Here is a 22,993-nt window from a genome sequence, read left to right on the forward strand (position 1 = left end):
CGAGACAGTGAGCGAGTGAACGACAGACAGTGAGTGACACTGACAGATTTTTTAGCAACAACCAAGAAAGTAAGTGTCTAGTCTGTCTCTTAAGTAATGTTACCTGTGTGACACGTTGGGATGCTACTGGCTAATCATGCATGATGCCAATTGCCAAGCTCCCGAAGTCAGGTATGCAGGTGGCTATATGCATGGTTTCAGTTTCATGACCCAATAAGTAACAAAAAGAGGTGGTGTAAAGTTAAAAACAACATAATATATTTTATTTTATTTTTCAATCGTTCCTATCAGGAATAAATAAATGTCCCTCTGTATGTTTTTTTTATTATCGATGATGACTTTGTGTGTTGTGTACGGCTTGGGTTGTGTACCTGTGTTTGTAGGTGTCATTTTGATATGAATTTGGCTAAAACAGTTTGTGTTTGTTAGTTACAATTATGTTGACAGGAGAGCTGAGCAGGTGGTGACATGAAAGAGAATATACTGAATAATGACATCACAACAGTATAATCCTAATGTTGATTTAAAATGATATATTACTCTAAATATGGCTAAAAAAGGGGAAAAAAAACCCTCAAACGGGCGTGTGTACTGTATGTGTCTGTGTGCGTGTGCGTGTGCACATGCGTGCGTGTGCACATGCGTGCATGTGTACTGTATGTGTGTGTGTGCGTGTGAGCATGTGCGTGTGCGCATTAGAGCAGGGCTACCCGGCCCGTCGGACTCGGAACCCGAACCCGGCCCGACTTACGGGCCGGGTTCGGACAGAAACATTGAAGTCGCGTTCGGGCTCGGGCCGGGCTCGGTCACGTAATCAGTCACTTGTTTTTGCCTTCAAATATATCTATCATCAGCTCCTGAGCTAATTTACTACGTTAATGAAAGCACCTGAAGGCATCGAATGAAACACGCCCAGACATGCACTCTGCTGCTCTGCCCGGAGTCAGCTGCGTGTCGGCTCACCGTGCAGTACTTCTTTCAGCGATGTGGGACTGTGTGGGCAGTGCACGGCACGCACAAATTAGGCTGTTTGGTGCTTTGCTTTGTACATTACGTATTAATCATTGACTGCTTTGAATTACGAGGACTGATTTTGGTTTGGGATTATATAGGGCTGTTTATAGGCTGGACAGACTCATTGAATTATGCGCTCGCTGCGCTCCGAGGGGAAAAAAAAATCAGGGAGGTGGTTCGGGCCGGGCTCGGACAGATTATCAATTGACACCTGTCGGGCCGGGCCGGGCTCGGCTAATAATGTGACGGGCTCGGTCGGGTTCGGTAAGGAAAATTCAGCCCGAGCCCAGCTCTAGTGCGCATGCGTGCGTGTGTACTGTATGTGTGTGTGTGCGTGTGAGCATGTGCGTGTGCGCATGCGTGCGTGTGTACTGTGTGTGTGTGTGTGCATGTGAGCATGTGCGTGTGCGCATGCGTGCGTGTGTACTGTATGTGTGTGTGTGTGTGTGCGCATGCGTGCGTGTGTACTGTATGTGTGCATGTGTGTGTACTGTATGTGTGCGTGTGCGCATGCGTGTGTGTGTACTGTATGTGTGCACACACACACATACGTACTGTATGTGTGTGTGTGTGTGTGCGTGCGTGCTGTATGTGTGTGTGTGTGTGTGCGCATGCCTGCGTGCATGTGTACTGTATGTGTGTGTGTGTGCGTGTGTACTGTATGTGTGTGTGTGTGTGCGCATGCCTGCGTGCGTGTGTACTGTATGTGTGCGTGTGAGCATGTGTGTGTGTCATTACAAACTTTAAATATTGGTCTTTCCACACACACACACACACACACACACACACCCACACACACACACACACACACACTGTATGAGAGAGACTGAGGGAGAGAGAGAGACTGAGGCAGAGAGAGCGGGAGAGATACTGAGGGAGAGGGAGAGAGAGAGAGGAGAGATACTGAGGGAGAGAGACTGAGGGAGAGAGAGGGGAGACTGAGGGAGAGAGTGAGAGAGACTGAGGGAGAGATACTGAGGGAGAGAGACTGAGGGAGAGGGAGAGAGAGAGAGGAGAGATACTGAGGGAGAGAGACTGAGGGAGAGAGAGGGGAGACTGAGGGAGAGAGTGAGAGAGGAGAGAGACTGAGGGAGAGATACTGAGGGAGAGAGACTGAGGGAGAGAGACTGAGGGAGAGAGACTGAGGGAGAGAGAGAGAGAGAAAGGAGAGAGACTGAGGGAGAGATACTGAGGGAGAGAGACTGAGGGAGAGAGACTGAGGGAGAGAGACTGAGGGAGAGAGAGAGAGAGAGAGAGAGAGGAGAGAGACTGAGGGGGAGATACTGAGGGAGAGAGACTGAGGGAGAGAGAGAGAGAGAGAGGAGAGAGACTGAGGGAGAGATACTGAAAGAGAGAGAGGGGAGACTGAGGGAGAGAGTGAGAGAGGAGAGAGACTGAGGGAGAGATACTGAGGGAGAGAGACTGAGGGAGAGAGACTGAGGGAGAGAGAGAGAGAGAGAGGAGAGAGACTGAGGGAGAGATACTGAGGGAGAGAGAGGGGAGACTGAGGGAGAGAGTGAGAGAGGAGAGAGACTGAGGGAGAGAGACTGAGGGAGAGGGAGAGAGACTGAGGGAGAGAAAGAGAGAGGAGAGAGACTGAGGGAGAGAGAGAGAGAGAGAGAGGAGAGAGACTGAGGGAGAGAGTGACTGAGGGAGAGAGAGGGGAGACTGAGGGAGAGAGAGAGACTGAGGCAGAGAGAGGCGAGAGGGGAGACTGAGGGAGAGAGAGAGGAGGAGGGAGACTGAGCGAGAGGAAGAGGGAGACGAGAGCAACTGAGGGAGAGAGAGAGAGGAGAGAGACTGAGGGAGAGATGAGAGAGAGGGGGAGAGAGACTGAGGGAGAGGTGAGAGAGAGGGGGAGAGAGACTGAGGGAGAGAGAGGGGAGACTGAGGGAGAGAGACTGAGGGAGAGAGAGGTGAGAGGGGAGACTGAGGGAGAGGAAGAGGGAGACGAGAGCAACTGAGGGAGAGGGAGGGGGAGAGAGAGGGAGAGAGAGAGGGGGGGAGAGACTGAGGGAGGGAGACTGAGGGAGAGAGAGGTGAGGGGGAGACACTGAGGGAGAGAGAGAGAGAAGGAGACTGAGGGAGGCAGACTTAGGCAGAGAGAAGGAGACTTAGGGAGAGAGATGCGAGGGGGAGAGAGAGGTGAGGGGGGAGAGACTGAAGGAGAGAGACTAAGGAAGAGAGAGAGAGAAGTAGACTGAGGGAGAGAGGGGGAGAGAGACTGTGGGAGGGAGACTGAGGGAGAGAGAGGCGAGGGGGAGAGAGACTGAGGGAGAGAGAGCGGGAGAGATATTGAGGGAGAGGGAGGGAGAGGAGAGAGAGTGAGGGAGAGAGACTGAGGGAGAGAGAGGAGAGAGACTGAGGGAGAGAGAGAGGAGAGAGACTGAGGGAGAGAGACTGAGGGAGAGAGAGAGGAGAGAGACTGAGGGAGAGGGAGAGAGACTGAGGGAGAGAGAGAGAGAGGAGAGAGACTGAGGGAGAGAGAGAGGAAGAGGAGAGAGACTGAGGGAGAGAGAGAGAGAGGAGAGAGACTGAGGGAGAGAGAGAGGAAGAGGAGAGAGACTGAGGGAGAGAGAGAGAGAGGAGAGAGACTGAGGGAGAGAGAGAGGAAGAGGAGAGAGACTGAGGGAGAGAGAGAGAGAGGAGAGAGACTGAGGGAGAGAGAGAGGAAGAGGAGAGAGACTGAGGGAGAGGGAGGTGGAGAGAGGAAGAGGGAGACGAGAGCAACTGAGGGAGAGAGACTGAGGGAGAGAGACTGAGGGAGAGGGAGAGAGAGACTGAGGGAGAGAGAGAGAGGGAGAGAGAGACTGAGGGAGGGAGACTGAGGGAGAGGAAGAGAGAGACTGAGGGAGAGAGAGGGTGAGAGAGACTGAGGGAGAGAGAGAGGGGGAGGGAGAGGGAGAGAGAGGGATACATGATAATTTGTTTGTCATGATTTTATTACATAATTTGTGACTATTGTTGCAGCTCTGTAGTGTATAACAGTAGATGACTTGTGTTGGCTGATAGCCTACAGTAAGTAACCTCTTTCCCTGCATGCATGATATAGCCTATTAAGATGATCCCCACACGTGGACCATTTAGATATATTGAAATAGGCTAGAATTAAATTCTCACACATCCCTTAAAGAAACACACATTGTTTACATGTGTATGTTATAGCCTATGATGAAGGAAACCTCTAATTACAGTAAGCGTGCAGTTAGAATGTGGACATAATATTAGGCAGTCACAACATGCTTTAGCCTAAACAGAGTTATGATATAAATATATATGCTACAATGTAATAAGCCCTGTTGTATTAACCTACAAACGATTGGTAGATGTATCTATAATGACCGCTGTGTTTTGGATATGTCTGATGCACACGGACAACCTGGCATTTACACAAATGAATTGGAGGGAATGAAAGAAGCAACACTGATTGGTTGTGTGGATGTTAACGGCCTCACCAAGCTCACCACACCTTTGAATCATTTAACTAATTCATCCTCTTAGTTAATCCTGCATGAATCACTGTTGCTGCACGAGCACAAGTGACATTCTGTGCATCACGGAGAATAGCAGATGACTTGGGAACGCCCATTAATTTGTGCTGCACCCCTCTGTGTGTGTGTGTGTGTGTGTGAGAGAGAGAGCGAGGATGTGACAGTTATAGAATACAGTGTTATTGGTATGCGATGGTGTTGATGTGATGTATGATGCGATGGTGTTGAGATCGCATCACATTACGCATGGAGATTACAGTATCCATTGCACAATTTCATTCAAATTAGCATTATGCCATTTGTTTTGGAATCTACGGATTTGCCTGTTCACGTTGGAATCAACGGATTCGCCTGTTCACGTTGGAATCTACGGATTCGCCTGTTCACGTTGGTTTCCAGACCAACGATGCCTGGACGCCAGGCCAAGTGAGCCTGACCCAGAGAGAGGGTTGTTCAGCTACGAGGTCGACAGTGGGCCGTCCAGGTAAAAGAATGCCTCCCTTTCTAACAGTCACTGGATGCTAATTCCCAGTCCCAAACTGATATACCATTGATGTGTGCAATATGGTTAGCATGGAAGATGTATGTTTCACCCCTAGACAACAAACGATGCCAAAATTACTTAATGAAAATATATACATCCATTTGCGACCGTAACATTTGAGGCCTCGTCCGAATGGCGCATCGTCTCCAGAGTCTCCACCCTAGAAATCGAGCGTGTGAGCTACTCAGTGACATCATCACTGATTTGTGACCCATATTGTGACATCATAAATCCCAGAACATGTTGAGCACATGGCACATTGTCTCCAGAGTAATTAAAATTGTCTAGGGCGGGTGGTGTTAGCAAATTGTGACATCATCAGTGATTTGTAACACAAACCGTGACATAATCAAATCCCACAACATGTTCCGCCCATGGCGCATCGTCTCTAGAGTCTCTTAGAATTGCTAGCATTATTAAAATGCCTCCAGAGTCTCCACCCTAGAAATGTAGCTTGCGTAGACAATGCACATCATCTCCAGTCTCCTCCCTATAATCGAGAGTTAAATTAGATTGTAGTTTGCAGGCTGCCAGGTTGGGTTGGGGTCGCTATTGTCACATATTTTAACGGGGCAAGCTGGCTCTCTTAACGGTTTGGTTTGGTGCCGGCCTTTAAAAAGCCTGACCCACACAGACAACATAAACATTCTAAATTGCCCCTATACTTCCTGTTACAGTGTTTGCTAATACAATAGCTGGCAGGAAACAGGTTTCAAACTGTTCCTAGCAACACAGTTCTGTGAAAACTGTCTATATGTTGAGGTTTAGTCAAGTCACCTATATAAGCTGAAAGACTGAATGGATTGAAGAGGAAGGAAGTGGATTTCCTTGATTTTCTTTAAAAAGAGCGCAGGAGAGACAGAGGAGACGAATGGGAGATTCTACAATAAGAAAGTGAGTCAAGTGGAACGCAGTCAAACGCTGCTGTGAGCTCGTAATGGATTTTGATGAATGAAGCCAATGTGCTCAATCAAAGTGTGGAACGTAGCCTATTTGCTGCTTTTGACCATGTTTTAATGTGAAGTGAATCAACTATCAACTAACATGATGCTGATCATCATCTTAAATAATCTTAACAGTAAATTGCTGAAAGCCAAACTGCATAGATCACCTTTATTTTGTCACCATTCTCTCTCTATTGGAATCAATGGAGAAATGTCTCTCTGCTGCTTCTGACTTTTGTTCATCAAAAAGAAAATAAAAATACCGCTTGAATTTCAGGACTTTTTTCTCTCTGTGGTGATCTGACCTGGGACTGATGTTTGAATGCAAGTTAAATAAATAAATAAATAAATAAATAAATAAATAAATAAATAAATAAATAAATAAATAAATAAATAAATAAATAAATACTGAGGCGGGCATTTATTTTTCAAAAACGTGTAGTGACATCCGGCCAGTAAAAGGGACTGATGTCTATATGGGACTTGGCTTTTAATTGAAGTTTTATGGTATTAATAGACTGACTTATTTCTTAAATTTCATCATAACAGATTTTGTTTCAGAATAGGATTTGAATGAATAGGGGCCTGTACTACAAAGCAAGATTAGTGGTTTAGCGAGGTAACTTCAGGTTTAAACCTGGTTTAGCCGTACTACAAAGCAAGTTAACTTCTTACCGACATATATTTCCATAGCAACTTATGCTTCACACTTAACCTGGTCCGCAGCAGGTTAAGTTGCAAGGATAAGATTAGACCTTAGATACACCGCCCACGAACCAATCGAATCAGCAGTTTGGAAAAATGGCCAACCCCTTTCTGGACTAGTTTCCCATCAAGGAAGGAGCACGAATTGTAATGTTGAATTAATCAAGGACTAAAGCCTTGCACTTGTTGCAGGCTACATTTTAATGAAGCCCTACTTACCACTTTGGAATATGTTTTTATATATTCATTTTTGTGCTCTCAAGTAGCCTAGATACGTTGTTTTACCCCGCCGATCGATTGCAGCTGAATAGTGAGTGGAGAAATATCACTAAACCGGCATAAAAAGGTTACATAAACGTCTTCAAAGCGCACGGTGCCGTGTGCGCAACGGAGCTGAGACTGACGTTGGGTTGGAATTGAAATGGTCATAGCCTACATGCTAGAATAGCCTACTACATCTAAGCAATTTAATATGGGATCGCCTGCACACAGGCGATCCCATATTAAGATGATTCATATCTAGGCTACTCCTGCATTTTGCAGCTGCAACTGTGTTGCTTTTGGCCTGTATGATGTGATTGAACTTCATATTTCCAGCATCATTATATGAAATATGGAGATATGCGACTCTGCTGACAATAGCCTATAGATATGTGACCACGAAATAGGCTATTTTTATAAATGAAATCTATGCCCGCACTTACCGTGTCAATTCAGTTCAGAAGCATTTTTTTATTTTATTATCATTCTTTTTTTATTGATTAGCCTATAGGAATTATTCCATCAGTGCGACTAAACACATCATGAGATCATTATTATTCATTGAGCCTAAATGGTCTATAGGCTACATACGGATTTTGGACTGAGATAGATTACACATTGCACAAAGACTGTAGATAGAGAGCTGTAGATAGCCTACGAAACCGCTCTTCAAATAAATTACTGGTGTGGATAAAAGTGGTCCTTTTAGACAGTCATTCGGGAACAGACTAATAATATCCAACGCAGATTTTTATTTGCGGATTCATTCAATGAGGAAATAGGCGTGTCTGGGGCGCTTTGGTGGCGAAATCAAGCAAGCTGAATAACCTATGCATTTAGACAATCTGCAATTTTTTGCCAGCACTCCTTTCACCACTTATTATGTGCAACAGTGTTGCCCTTTGATTTTATTAGATGTTTAAAAACCTCATATTTCGTGAATATGAGCGTTTGCTCCTCAAGCGAGAAATATGCGGCTCTGCTGCTGCTGCTGCTGCTGCCAGACGCAGCCGATGACGTGTTTGGCGTCTCCATGTTGTGATTGGTCAGACGTCGGAGAGAACGCCCTTTTTATGTGCACGAGCTCAAGGCTCGATTAGAAAAACCTGGTTCCACTAAACTAGTGGCAAACGAGGTTCGTAGTACAAGTTAACTACAATCGCGCTGATCTGGTTTAGACAAACCAGATCAAGGGACAGATCCTGGATCTTCTTATACAACATTCGTAGTACAGGCTACTGATGTCACACATGAGCTTTGTATTTAAATAGAAACTGAATCAAACTAAATACACACTTACACTTCCTCAGGCCTGGTTTCAACCACCGCACTGCATCATAGTCCACACTGTGGGGGAGGGGGGTAAATAAAGTCAGACAGCATCATCTCTTTGATCATGAACAAATAACCTTCATAACCTTCCATAGGAGGGATTTTCCAGACGCTGTGATTCATATCCTCCATTCAACATCAAACAATAATATTCCTCAGCTTCAACTTTATGAATCAGAGTCAATGGGCCTGTTCGGATAGCTCTACTCAGCGTACTTTTGATACTCCAATTGAAGAGGTAGTGTGTTCACACTGGAGATATTCGCACAGACCGGGGGTTTACTCGATATACTCATCTCCCCCATAATGCATTGTGACTCTTCAGGTGGAGACTGAAATCATTGTCCAACACGGTATATTTTTTACAATTTTCACACACTATTTCATAACTTCTGTCACTATTTGAGGTGGATAACCAGGTGTAAATTAATTTGACAGCGCCAGCATTAAGAAAACCATGGAGGCTAACGTTATGGAGACCCAACAGGCACAATGCTGTCATATATTATGTTTAAAGTGTTGTAACGTTAATCTGCATGTGGCTCATTAGTTGTTACTCGTATGCTCTTCTGAGACGTCTAAACTAAGTTAAGTACATATAGCTGATGAGTTTAGTCATTAACCCGGGATCATTGCAATAACATATCAGCCAAAACGCTGATACACAATACAATGATTTACTATTTAACGTTAATGGCTGGTGAATTTGAAGGTGATCTGTCAGTGCAATGTTAGATTTTCACGCTTGACCAGAGGATATTGTTATTATTTGCTTGTTTTTGTCAGAATAAACAGAGATTACCTATAAAGAGATCCAATTGTGTTATTGTTGTTGTATAATGTGCTAAATCATGTGACGTATCTGAATCATGTATCACATGCAGACGTGGAGCTCATTCTCTGTTGTCTGGTCAGAGGCACGGTTTGATCAAATGATAAGATGTTCATGTTGAGTGAACGCCAAACAGCTGACTCTGACCAGCCCTTGACCAGAAGATGTTAAAGGTAGGGATCAGCGATCCACATTTTTTCTGTTCTGATCCGATTCTGATATACTATGTCCGGCAGCTCTCCCTGTGGAAAACCCTGTGGAAACTGGCCTTATTTCTCCATGCTGGCCAGCAGCTCTCCCTGTGGAAACAAGTTGTCGGCTGCTGACATTAGTGTTGTCACGGTACCAATAATTCAGTAGTCGGTACCGGTACTAGTGAATTTCCACGGTACTCGGTACCAATTTCGGTACCACGGTAAAAAAAACAGACTGATATTTCTTGAACATATTCTCCTTTATTAAAGTATGCAACCATTTCCAATTAACAAATGGCATGTAGCCTTCAACTTTAAAACAAAACAATGTGCTTCTGCTTACTTCTTCTTACATTCAACTCTGTATGGCAGTGAGTACAGACAGTGGCATGTAGCCCTCAAGTATTTAATTTTATTATTATATTAAATATTATAATTTAATTTATTTCACAGAATTGCTGGAATCCTTTTTTTTCAACGGTGTATATTGGTATTTGATCGATGCATAGGAATTCTGCCAATGCCCTATCACACTTTCTTGCTTCATGTGAGTTCTTGTCATATTTCCTCTGCTTTTCAAAAACATCAGGAATTGTCTGATGGGTGGTCTTTTGGGCTCCGCGACTTGTGCCTTCCTCTTCATCTTCATCTCTCGCATACTGTTAAATGGAAAGTAATGTCAGTGAGATTTACTAAAATAAAGAGATGATAAAGACAACTACACATACACACATGTAGAGTGCAAGCAATGTTATGTAGCTAGTTTTAATTCACGGACATGTTTCACCCGAAAGAAGCTTGTATTTATTTTGATGCCATGTTGAACTATTGCTAAGTTCGGCTATTAGCCGTGTCCCATAATGATTCCATTACAAACATTGCATTGCACACGCGCTACACTATGCTAGCTAACGCTGTACCAGGATGATTCCATTACGAAACACGTTAACGTTATTACGTTAACGTTAGCCAAACATTTTTTTGGTTACACAATGCATTGCCAGCTATCTCAAAAACGAATGTGACAGGATAAGGTCCATTTGATATGTTGTTAAACGTGTTATTTTACACCGTTTGAAAGAATTAACCCACCTTGGATTCTGTGAACAGGTCTGGGTGCTTGGCGAGATTGGATGTGTTACCCTGTTTGGTTTGGAACTCCCTTTCACACTTTTTGCAGATGGGGCTTTGGGGACTGATATTTCCAAATGTGACTCTTTGCATTCTTCTTCTCAACAAGTTGAGTTGTTGGAATAGGAGCAGCCGCTCCTGCTGTAGTTCCACTAGCCATTCTCTTCGCCGCCTGTGCGCACTGCTCGTGTCAACAAGCTGTGAATGACTGTTCGCGATTACGTGTGGACGTTCGGGGACACCGTAGTCCCGGAAGTGCGCGGGGCTGTATGCGTGTTGTATGTATGTGTGTTGCTCAGGCAGACAGGCTAACGTTAGCTGGTGGCTGGGTCCATGAAGCCAAGCCATGGTGGCAAACTAAGTAGTAAATTCGGTACCCTCGGTACCATGAAAAACAGGTACCGTTCAGTACCGTAGCAATGTAGTACCGTCCAAGTACCGAGTACCGTGACAACACTAGCTGACATTGTGTTCAGCTTGACAGCTTGATTTTAATTTCTATTCATTTTTCTAATTTCTATTTTGCTCCACTCAGCTCAGCCCTGCCTGCAGCTAGTCCAGCTGGACCCACTCAGCTCAGCCCTGCCTGGTGCAGCTAGTCCAGCTGGACCCATTCAGCTCAGCCCTGCCTGGTGCAGCTAGTCCAGCTGGACCCATTCAGCTCAGCCCTGCCTGGTGCAGTTAGTCCAGCTGGACCCACTCAGCTCAGCCCTGCCTGGTGCCAGTTAGTCCAGCTGGACCCACTCAGCTTAGCCCTGCTGACTCACACCTCCAGGCAGGGGTTGCTTGTTTATCCACATTTACCAGTGTGTTGGGAAATGTATACATTTTACAATTTACCCTTATTTAGACACATCTACCATTCTCAGCCTGTATAAAATTATAAAAAACCTACAAAAGCTGCAAAAAATGTATGTGACTCTCAGTCTTTCTAGCAGATGGTCCCTCTCCATACCTGAGTCTCCACTGTCCAGCAGACAACAGCTTCACTGAGGCTCCTGGATGATTGTAGCTCAGGTCCAGCTCTCTCAGATGGGAGGGGTTGGAGCTGAGAGCTGAGGCCAGAGAAGCACAGCCAACCTCTGTGAGCAGACAGCCTGACAGCCTGCACGCACGCACGCACGCACGCACGCACGCACACACACACACACACACACACACACACACACACACACACACACACACACACACACACACACACAGGAAGACACACATAGGTTAGGTTAAGTTTATTTGATATGGACATCACAGAGCATTGGAGATGTAACATGTATGCACAGATACACAGTGTTAAGTGTTCATAGCGATGTAATTTTCAACACCTGTCCACTGCAGGCGACTCCTACACCAAAACACAACCCAAGAGGACATACCCAAAAAGAAGCAAAATCAAATGTAAAAAACCACAAGAGTAAAGCTATACATACAAATGTATTGACTAGAAAGTCACTATACAGAAAGTCACTAAAATACACCCCAGAGGACATACCCGAAAAGAAACATAATCAAATATAAAACCACATGAGGAAAGCTATACATACAAATATTCAAGGATGTACATACAATACAGTACACACAATGTACACACAATACAGACATAATACACAGAGTACCACCAGAGGTCTACAAGGGTATTAAGTGTGAGAACACAGTTGTTTCTCTTTTAACCATGACTTAATACCCCTGTTAAAAACATTAAAATCGTGTTGTGTTTTCAGCTCAGTAGGTAGACTGTTCCATAGTTTTGCTCCTTTAACAGAGAAAACTGATTGTCTTGCTGATGTTAAATCATTCCCTGCCAGAGTTTCAAATAGTAGAGCAAGCGGATAAGCTCCCAAAAATACAGGAATTGTGGACTTTTTGAAAGGAACATGAAATTTCTCACATAGTCAGGGAATAGCATAAGGTGTATTGTCAGATGTGGAGGGAAGTCAGATTTGAGCTCAAACCCAAGATGGCTGCCATTCCCCCAGGTCTAATGTACAAATGTGCTTATAACACTTGTGCACTCCTTGTATAAAAAGCATGACATTTCTCACGTAGTGAGTCAATACCATAAGGTTTATTGTCAGATGTGGGAGGAAGTCAGATTTGACCTCAAATACAAGATGGCCATCATTCCTCCCTAGTCTAATGTTCAAGTGTGCTCATTGATAAAACTTTCACAAATCTCAAAGTATTTCTTGGTGAGAGTGTAGGGTGCCCTTGGTAATCTAGTCCAGATTTGAAAGGCCTAAGTGTAATGGTCTTTGAACTAGACCTGGTTTTATGCGGTCTAGATGGGCAAAAACAATGAAATCTTCCATTTTCCATTTTCACAGATAGGATAAAAGTTTCCCAAATCTCAAAGTGTTTCTTGGTGAGGGTGTCGGCCGGGTCCCCTTGGTAATCTAGCCCAGATTTGAAAGGTCTAAGTGTAATGTACTTTGAACTGGACCTTATGTGGAGGTTTTATGTGGTCTAGATGGGGAAAAACTATGAAATCTCAATGAAACCACATATTATTTTGCTTTTCACAAATGGGATAAAAGTTTCACAAATCAGATAGTGAGTGAATACCATAAGGTTTATTTTCAGATGTGGGGGGAAGTCAGATTTTACCTTAAATCCAAGATGGCCGCCATTTCCTCGGATCTAATGTACAATTAACTCATTCACCGCCAGTTTAGGACTGCCAATAGTTAGCACAGGCCAAAGATTTTCATAATTGTTGGTCATCTTTCAAGACCCACAGTAAATTATCTATTAGCACCAGAGTGATTTGCAATACCTCAAAATGAAGATGTACGTCTCTGGGTTCACCAGGAAAAAAAAGTTAGCTTTTAGCATGTTCTGTACTCTACTTATAGCCATTTATATACACCCTGTTTTCTACCCAAAAGCTCTCCCTGAGAAAATAAACAGGAGAAAAGGCAATTTTTGTAAAAGGGCACAATCTCAGGCAGAACTCACTCTCAATTCTTTTATTTTGAACTGTATTGACATCAGACATGTAAATATTATTCGTTAGGACACAAATGACAAAAAAAAAATATATATATATATATATATATATACACATGAAGTGCTTTTTTTTTTACATTCAACAATACAGTTTACTCGGTGAGTGAGTGTGCAGACAGACAGACAGACAGACAGACAGACAGACAGACACACACACACACACACACACACACACGATCCCCCTTTTAGATTTCTAACCCCACATAGGATAAGCAATAACCACGCCCTGTGGCGCTGGGATTGGCCAGGAGCAACACTGGAGGGCACGCAGCCCAGCGATTTCATGAACCAACCGAATAGCTCTTGAGAAAGGACAGCGGGCTGCTGTGACTGCCGCAGCCGCTTCTGCCTTGTGCCTTGCTGTTGTGTGTTTATTTTGTTTACGTTCTGGTCCACCCGTCCTCGTCCATGTCTCCCTGTCATATCCTCCCTGAAATCGTTCCCGTTTTCCCCTCGGCTATTCAACACGTCCTCACCGCCCTCGCAAACTGATCGATCATTTCCTCATTCCTCCGATGATCAAACACATCTCTTGATTACTTTCTCCCGTTTTCTCCGGGCTGGCACAGAGGAAGGCGACTCCAGCTCGTGCAGCGCGCCGAGGCGCGTTTCAATGGCGTTTCTCCTGTCTGCACAAGGAAGCGTTACCCGTTTTCTGCTTTTCCTCTTGCTCAATTTCAAAACAACAGCTGCGGTATGTGTTTGTTCACATGTTGCCTTAGATGCTAGGGACATGATACTATGTCAGAGGCTGGGTAAGTGTTTGAAATACGCCCTGCAGTAATAAAAACAAAAACACGTCAAACACGTCCTTGGCGGGGAGGGCTATTTCTGATAACACGTCAAAGACGTCATTGGCGGTGAATGAGTTAAGCAATATCACACGAGAGGGAGTGCGGTTGTTGGCTAATATCGGCACTGCTGTGATTTGGTCGTAGATAATCACAGCAGTGCCGATATTAGACAACAACAGCACGACCTCGAGTGTGATATTGCTTTTATACAACAGTTCTATTAAACAAAGCTGATTAAAAAAATGACAAAAAGCTGAGCAAATATATGATTTCTCTATTTATTCCTCCGCCAACAAAAATAGTTCCCTCAGCTTTCTGCTTTGCCGAAATTGTAGCCTAATCAGCCTAATTAACTGCAGGCTGTCTACTTTGCTCAGTGGCGGACTGCATAATCGGGCACGTCGGGCAAATGCCCGGTGGCCTGGCCTGGCCTGCCAAAAAAAAAAAAAAAAAATCTTTTTTTTGCAGGCCAGGCCAGGCCACTCACTGAACAGCAGGCCAGGCGCCGCCTACTGGTTTACTAGTGGTTTTATTACTTTATTCAGGTTTAAAGTGGGTGCATCTCATTGTAAAATTGGACTTGGCCCAAATTGGGCTTCAAACGGCCCAAATTGGGCTTCAAACGGCCCAAATCGGGCTTCAAACAGCCCAAATCTGGCTTTAAACGACCCAAATCTGGCTTCAAACGGCCCAAATTGGGCTTCAAACGGCCCAAATTGAGCTTCAAACGCCCCAAATTTTTCGCCGCCGCCCTTCGGACGCCGGCACGCGCGTCGGCCCGTATCGGCCTGGCCTGCTTGGTATCTAATGCCCAGCCTGAATTATGATCCCAGTCCGCCCCTGACTTTGCTACTGTCTACTCTACAGCTGTGAAGCATTTTGTTGATTAGGGCAGCTGTGAAGCGGAGTGATCTACACAGAGTGAAGCGCTAGTGCATTATCATGAAATATTGGCACTGGTAGGATCCCTCTTGTCCAATCAAATTGCCCGGCCGGAACTACCTGTTGTATAAATGTGCTTATAACAATAATTGTGCAATTTTAATTGTGCACTTTTTCAAGTGCTAGTAACATAATTACTTAAACCCATTCAACCTCTTAATAAACAATATAGGTGATTAGTTTCTCTAATGTCCATTATGGTGTAACAAAGTCCACTTCTTTGCATGGCAGCCAGCTGGCAGCTGAAAGGCCTTCAGCTGAGAGCACCAACTGAAGCTTGCTGCCACTGTAAATAGGGTTAGGGTTAACCCTAACCCTAACCCTAACCCTAACCCTAACCCTAACCCTAACCCTAACCCTAACCCATTATAGATGGGAATAGATTAATTTTTTTAATCTAGATTAATCTAGATTAATCCTGGTCATTAATCTAGATTAATCTAGATTAAAATGGGTCATTTGAAGTCTGTCGAAGCCATTCAAAATATGTGTGTGCAACATAAATAATGACTAGAAGTAAGTCCTTGTGAACAGGTTTCTGTTTATTCAATTCAATTTGAATAGCCAGGCATTTAAAGGTAAGAAACCAGCAAGTTACACACCTGGTTTGTCTTCATCTGGACAAAGTTCTATCCTGAACTACCTGGAATGAGATCACCGGGATCACTCATGAATATTCATGAGTGTGGCTCCCGCACGTCAGAGAGGCTGGGAGGAGGAGAGAGAGCATGATGCCAGAGCCCGGCTAGCTGCATCTCTCATGCACAGCCGGCACGGAGCATCGGGAGCGTTTGGAAGCGTTTGAGGGCAAATCGGCTCACGACTCGTGCTATAGCCTACACGGTGCCACACGACAACGATGGACTGACGGAGGAGAGAGCAAAAGAGAGAGAGAGAGACAGAGAGAGGGAGACGGAGAGAGAGAGAGACGCCGCCGCCTCGTGTTTTTGAAGCATGCACATTATTTAGAGCAGATGACTGCCAGGTCAGTAGTGTAGGCCACTGGAAGATGACTAGAGAGCAGGTTCGGTTGTTCACGCCCCCCCACAGCAGCCAGGATGGGGGAGGCAGACATAAATGTCCGCGCTTACATACTGTTCCATTCTAAAGTGATAATCATCATGGCCTGCTCAATATACTGTAAGTGGACCCTGCTACCAGACAACTTTGAGAATAGATTAACGGCGATAATTTTTTTATCGCGCGTTAAGAGTCTCGCGTTAACGCAGCCGTTAACGGCGTTAACGATCCCATCTATAATATATATATATATATTTTTTTTTTTGTATTATACATTTTTCATTTTCAAACAACATATGAACAAAACAAACAGCTCAGACACATGAAAGGGAAAAAGACAAAAACATACATACATACATACCAAGAAAAATAGTTATTGCTTATACAGCAGAAAAGGATACATTACAGTAAACAAAAATTTAAATCCAAAAAAATAATAATACAAAAACATTTCCTCAGCCTATGTCCATTTAGCTCCAACCCTCACCCCGACTCAAAGTTTCCCACCCACGTTCATAAATTAAATTCTGTTTTTTATTTGTATTAACACATTCACTGCCAGCCGTTTTTTTTTTTACTGTAGGTAGGTTCTGCCAGAGGGTTTTTTTGAGGATTCTGGCTTATCTTTCAAGACCCGAGGATTCTTTTCTGCTAAGATTTTGTGAACACACAATATCTCAAAATAACTAATAGAATGTGTGCTTTCTCTGTCTAAAAGAGTTAGTTTGTAGAGTTAGTAGTTATGTAAGCATTAGCAGTTGAATACAGCATGGTTTCAGCGTCTGAAAAATTATTCAGAGATAAACGGCTTTTTGTGAAATTCGATAGAACAGTCACTTTAACCATTCATTTTTGGCATCAGTAAGACGTCAGACATCTAAACAATAGTTTTGAACAGTAATTTCCTCCATAACAGCAGGAAACCCCCCTCTGCTTCCAACTCCTCCCTCCGTGGGCGTTCTCCTCCGCCCTCCTTGGCTCTGCAGCGGGTCTGTGACAAACGAGTTGCTGCTGCCTGGCAGCCTGGCAGTCTGGATGGGGCTCGCTGGATGGGTTTCGCTCGTTTCTTGGCGGTCCGGTTGAGAGCTCTGATGAAGCTCTTGCGATTCTGGGCTTATTTATGGTGCGTGTTTCAAAGTGTGCATCCAGTCTATTCTTGGAACCCCCCACCGTTGCCACCGCTGTGCATCAGCGCGAAAGTGAAAGCGTTTTCGCCATCCATTCTACAGTATGAGAACGGCTTCCTCGCGCTTTTCCCTCCAGTTTTGGCTCGCCTCTTCCTACTGTGGAGAGACATGTGGCCACTCAGTGGGTCGGTAAAATAGATTATACACATTCAATACCTCCAATTCTGTTATAGGAGACGTAAAAGGGTTAGATCAACGTCCCACCGTCAAAAAAAAAAAATCGATTTTTTTTTGACGTAAAAACACATCATTGGCAGTGAACCGTTGGATTTTGTTTGACGTAAAAACACGTCATTGGCAGTGAACGTGTTAATATCCCTTTCAAGAATCCACTGAAATTTTAGAAATGTTTTAAAACCTTCAATATCTAGTTGGTATCTTTTCGTAGCTTTAAATATATATGTTTTCCCCATCATAATTACAATATTATTCAGGTCTTTTCCTTCTTCATCATCCCTTAAATCCCCAAACATTATAGTTAGAGGACAGCTATAGAAATGTGTGCTGTAAACAGGAATCCATTCTTCAATTTTAATCCAAAATAATGCAACTTCCGGACAATACCAAAATAAATGCACATCACTCTCCTCTTCCTCCTCACAAAACCTACACAAGTCACACTGTTGGATGCTCCATTTTTTAAAGCATCTTTTTCGTAGGCAAGTACCTATAGATTAATTTTAATTGTAAAATTCTAATGGATACATCAAAGGTAGTTGTGTAAATACAAGAAAAAGCTTTGTCCCATGGGATACACATGTCCAACATATTCTCCCATTTTGACTGAATGGCTACTGGTGCTGCACATATTTTTTTAAGATACATATGAAACTGATACATTTTCTTATTTTTTTTCTTCTTATTTATCCATGTTGTATCCTTTATGTCAGGGCAGCATACCATTTGTTTTGTATTTAATAGTAGCTTCCTTTTCCAGGTCTGAGGTATAGCTGCAAAAAGTTGATTACGGTATATGTAAAGGAGTCACAAGCATTACCATATACTACTGTGAACTCGTCATACAACATGATTTCACCCCCACTATTCAAAAGATCATTCAAAAATAATATTCCATTTTCAAACATTGATTCAATAAACATAGGTGTATCCTTAATTCAAATATTTCTATTGTACCATAACAATTGGCTTTGAATTTCACAACATGATTCAGGTTGATGATATTGGTATTGAAGCCAGCTGACCATGACCTCTTCTAAAAAGCCTGATAGATATGGGAAAGACTTTCTCTTTAATAAAGTGAACTGAAAAGGAGTTAGCTGAAAATAAGGATTAGGGGTGTGCTGATTAATCGTATAATCGATGCATCGCGATTAGTCACGTGACGATTAAAATCGATTCACAATGTTCGATTATCGATTTGCAAAAAAATGCAATTTTCTTTTCTTTTTTTCTTTTTTTTGCTTTATTTGCAAAAAATACGGTATTTCGCCCGGAAAGCAGTTCCTTAACTGTAAAACGAGACCAAAACCGAAGTACTGGAAACTGGAATCACTGAAGAAAGCATGCAGGGTGGCTGTAACATGTGATGCGTGGACTTCAGTCGCAACTGAAGATAATGGAGGTACATTTGTTTGTTTACTTTAACTCATTCATGGCCAGTTTAGGACTGCCAATATTTAGCACAGGCCAAAGATTTTCATAATTGTTGGTCATCTTTCAAGACCCACAGTAAATTATCTATTAGCACCAAAGTGATTTGCAATACCTCAAAATGAAGATGTACGTCTCTGGGTTCACCAGGAAAAAAAAGTGAGCTTTTAGCATGTTCTGTACTCTACTTATAGCCATTTATATACACCCTGTTTTCACCAAAAAGGTCTCCCTGAGATGATAAACAGGAGAAAAGGCCATTTTTGTAATCTCAGGCAGAACTCGCTCTCAATTCTTTTATTTTGAACTGTATTGACATCAGACATGTAAATATTATTCGTTATGACACAAATGACAAAAAAAATAATATATATATATACACATGAAGTGCTTTTTTTTTTACATTCAACAATACAGTTTACTCAGTGTGAGTGAGTGTGCAGACAGACACACAGACAGACAGACAGACAGACAGACAGACAGACAGACACACCGACAGACAGACAGACAGACAGACACACACACACACACACACACACACACACACACACACACACACACACGATCCCCCTTTTATCTTTGTTGCGTGATTTCTAACCCCACATAGGATAAGCAATAACCACGCCCCTGTGGCGCCGGGATTGGCCAGGAGCAACACTGGAGGGCACGCAGCCCAGCGATTTCATGAACCAACTGAATAGCTCTTGAGAACGGACAGCGGGCTGCTGTGACTGCCGCTTCTGCCTTGTTAGCTGTTCGTGTGTTTATTTTGTTTTGTTCTGGTCCACCCGTCCTCGTCCATGTCTCCCTGTCCTATCCTCCCTGCTATTTGATCGTTCCCGTTTTCCCCTCGGCTATTCAACACGTCCTCACCGCCCTCTGGATTACCCGTCAAACTGATCGATCATTTCCTCATTCCTCCGATGATCAAACACATCTCTGGAACTTTCTCCCGTTTTCTCCTGGCTGGCACACAGGAAGGCGACCAGCTCGTGCAGCGCGCCGAGGGGCGTTTCAATGGCGTTTCTCCTGTCTGCACAAGGAAGCGTTTATCCGTTTTCTGATTTTCCTCCTGCTCAATTTCAAAACAACAGCTGCGGTATGTGTTTGTTCACGTGTTGTCGGCTTGCCTTAGATGCCAGGGACCTGATACAATGTCACAGGCTGGGGAAGTGTTTGAACTACGCGCTGTACTAATAAAAACAAAAACACGTCAAACACGTCATTGGCTGGGAGGGCTATTCCTGATAACACGTCAAAGACGTCTTTGGCCATGAATGAGTTAACTAATGGATACTGACAAATATACCTTCGCTTAAAAAAAATCCTGTTTGGTGAAAAAGATGCATTGAAAATCGTGATTAATCGTAATCGTTTAATAATCGAATCGTAGCACCCTTAATCGCAATCGAATCGAATCGTGAGGTGCCTAAGGTGGCACAGCCCTAATAAGGATAGTTTTTTTTTTAAAGTGAATGAAATTATATCAACAATCTTGCTGAGAACCACTGTGGATTTAAAACAAATTTAGGTACAAGAGATGCTTTCAGTGCAAAGTTGAGAGCTCTAAGACTCAACAGCTTGAGCCCACCATGCTCATAATCATTATATAGACAAGCCCTTTTAATTTTGTCTGGTTTTAAATAAATGTTGTTCATATTTTTTAAACAGCTCTTCTCCTGGTGAAGGTAATGACATAAGAATATAAACAAACTGAGGAATAACTAAAGTATTTATCACCGTTATTTTTCCATATAAAGTTAAATTTGCCATTCTCCAAGCCTGTAGTTTTCTATCAGCTTTATGAAGCTTCCTTTCAAAGTTTTCCTTTGTAATATGTTCTATGTTCTTAGGGATATGTATACCTAGAACATCCATTGGACCATCTGACCATTTTAATGGCAGATTACAACACAGCTCAAAGTTTGTACCCTTCAAAGATCCAATTCTTAACACAGTACATTTTTCATAATTAGGTTTCAAACCAGAAATAGCTGAAAATGCATTTAACTCATCAACCACTGCAGTGAAGGAAAAAACATTTGGTTGGATTTGAAAATTCACATCATCAGCATACATTGAGATTTTTGATTCCAGATTATTTATTTTCAGACCTTCTATTTTCTTATTCATTCTTACTTTCAGACAGTGGCGGACTGCATAATCGGGCACGTCGGGCAAATGCCCGGTGGCCTGGCCTGGCCTACCCTGCCAAAAAAAAAAAAAAAAAAAAAAAAACTTTTTTTTTTTTTTGCAGGCCAGGCCAGGCCACTCACTGAACAGCAGGCCAGGCGCCGCCTACTGGTTTACTAGTGGTTTTATTACTTTATTCAGGTTTAAAGTGGGTGCATCTCATTGTAAAATTGGACTTGGCCCAAATTGGGCTTCAAACGGCCCAAATTGGGCTTCAAACGGCCCAAATCGGGCTTCAAACAGCCCAAATCTGGCTTTAAACGACCCAAATCTGGCTTCAAATGGCCCAAATTGGGCTTCAAATGGCCCAAATTGAGCTTCAAACGCCCCAAATTTTTCTTTACACGCGCGTCGGCCCGTATCGGCCTGGCCTGCTTGGTATCTAATGCCCGGCCTGAATTATGATCCCAGTCCGCCCCTGCTTTCAGAGCTAACATTTCTATTGATAAAATAAATAAATATGCAGAGAGCGGACATCCCTGCTTCAGACCTCTGTGGAGATGAATTGTTTTAGAAAAAAAAACATTTATAATTTTACACCTTGCATTGGCATACATTACTTTAATCCAATTGATAAAAGAATGACCAAAATTAAAATTTTCTAGACATTTATAAATAAAATCCACTGTAAATATTAATTTGAGTGTGAACCACAAAAATAAATGTAATGTAACTGCTGACCAGTTGCTGCTGTATTGTCTTCCAGGAGGATCTGTTGTTGAACGTGTTCAATGTGACTTTTCAGGTTGTTTTCTCCTCATTCAAACTCTAAGTCGATTATTCTGTCAGTAAAAACGTGTTTTAAATTAAATTTGACAGATCTTCTATTCAACTTTTATTCAGGAGGAAAATTAAACTTAGAGAAATAGTGATTTTGCATAGTTATGAAAGTCAACACTGCCTGATATGAACATTTGTATTGTAACATTTTCAGCGTCATCACTCAACACTAATACTTTATAATTTATTGTTTATTTTGAATCTAACCCTCTAAAAACAGATCATAGCTCTCAGTGGAAACTCTTTGATTAAAACCAGCTACATGTTGGATGTTCTCATTAATAAACTGCTTTGAAACCACTTATAATACAAAAAAAAACCTGTCTCCAATATTTGCGTTTTCATTTCAGTTCTGCACTAAATTTAACATATTCTGACAAGTCCTTTGCTTCAGGTTTCACCAACAGAGGCAGTGTGCAGAGAAATAATGAAATATTCTCTCAGAGGAGAGAGAGTAGAGCTGAAAGTTGGTTTTTCAGCTGGTTTAAAAAATCACTTCAGCAGGAAAATGAGGGTTCACATATTTTCTTTGACATTCATGTGCAGAGCAGATTTTTTTTTCTGATTCCCTCCCCATTTTTCTCCCCAATTGTACTTGGCCAATTCCCCCTGCTGCTCTAGTGGCTGCCCCGGTCACTGCTCCACCCTCTTCCAATCTGGGGAGAGATAAGACTAGCGCCATGCTTCCTCTGACACATGCACATTTGCCAGCCACTTCTTTTAACCTGACAAGGGAGTTTCACCGGCAGGACGTAGCACGTGGGAGGATCACGTTATTCCCACCAGTTTCCTTACCCCCGAACAGGCGTCCCGACCGACCAGAGGAGGCGCGAGTGCAGCGACCAGGATACATACCCCCAATCCAGCTTCCCACCCTCAGGCACAGCCAATCGTGCCTGTATGGACGCCCGACCAAGCCGGAGGTAACACGTGTTGGCAGCGAATCTACCGCTACACTACCTTGACGCCCATGTAGAACATAATTTAAATGGTCTGTTGAACAGCAACAGTGATC

General features: G+C 43.2%; 1 protein-coding gene across 1 annotated transcript in view; it reads right to left on the reverse strand.

Moving 5' to 3' along the window:
• LOC310791644 (uncharacterized protein) overlaps positions 1-22,993 on the reverse strand; it is a 103,669-nt gene that overhangs the window by 1,598 nt on the left and 79,078 nt on the right. The window contains exons 13-14 of the mRNA XM_083653297.1: positions 11,404-11,553; positions 8,260-8,306 (exon numbers count right to left, since the gene is read on the reverse strand). Of these exons, the coding sequence (XP_083509423.1) occupies positions 8,260-8,306; positions 11,404-11,553 (197 nt within the window). The remainder of the gene's footprint in view (positions 1-8,259; positions 8,307-11,403; positions 11,554-22,993) is intronic.

Source organism: Poromitra crassiceps (genome assembly GCF_964638095.1).
Source record: "Poromitra crassiceps genome assembly, chromosome: 16".
NCBI classification, from domain to species: Eukaryota; Metazoa; Chordata; class Actinopteri; order Beryciformes; family Melamphaidae; genus Poromitra; species Poromitra crassiceps.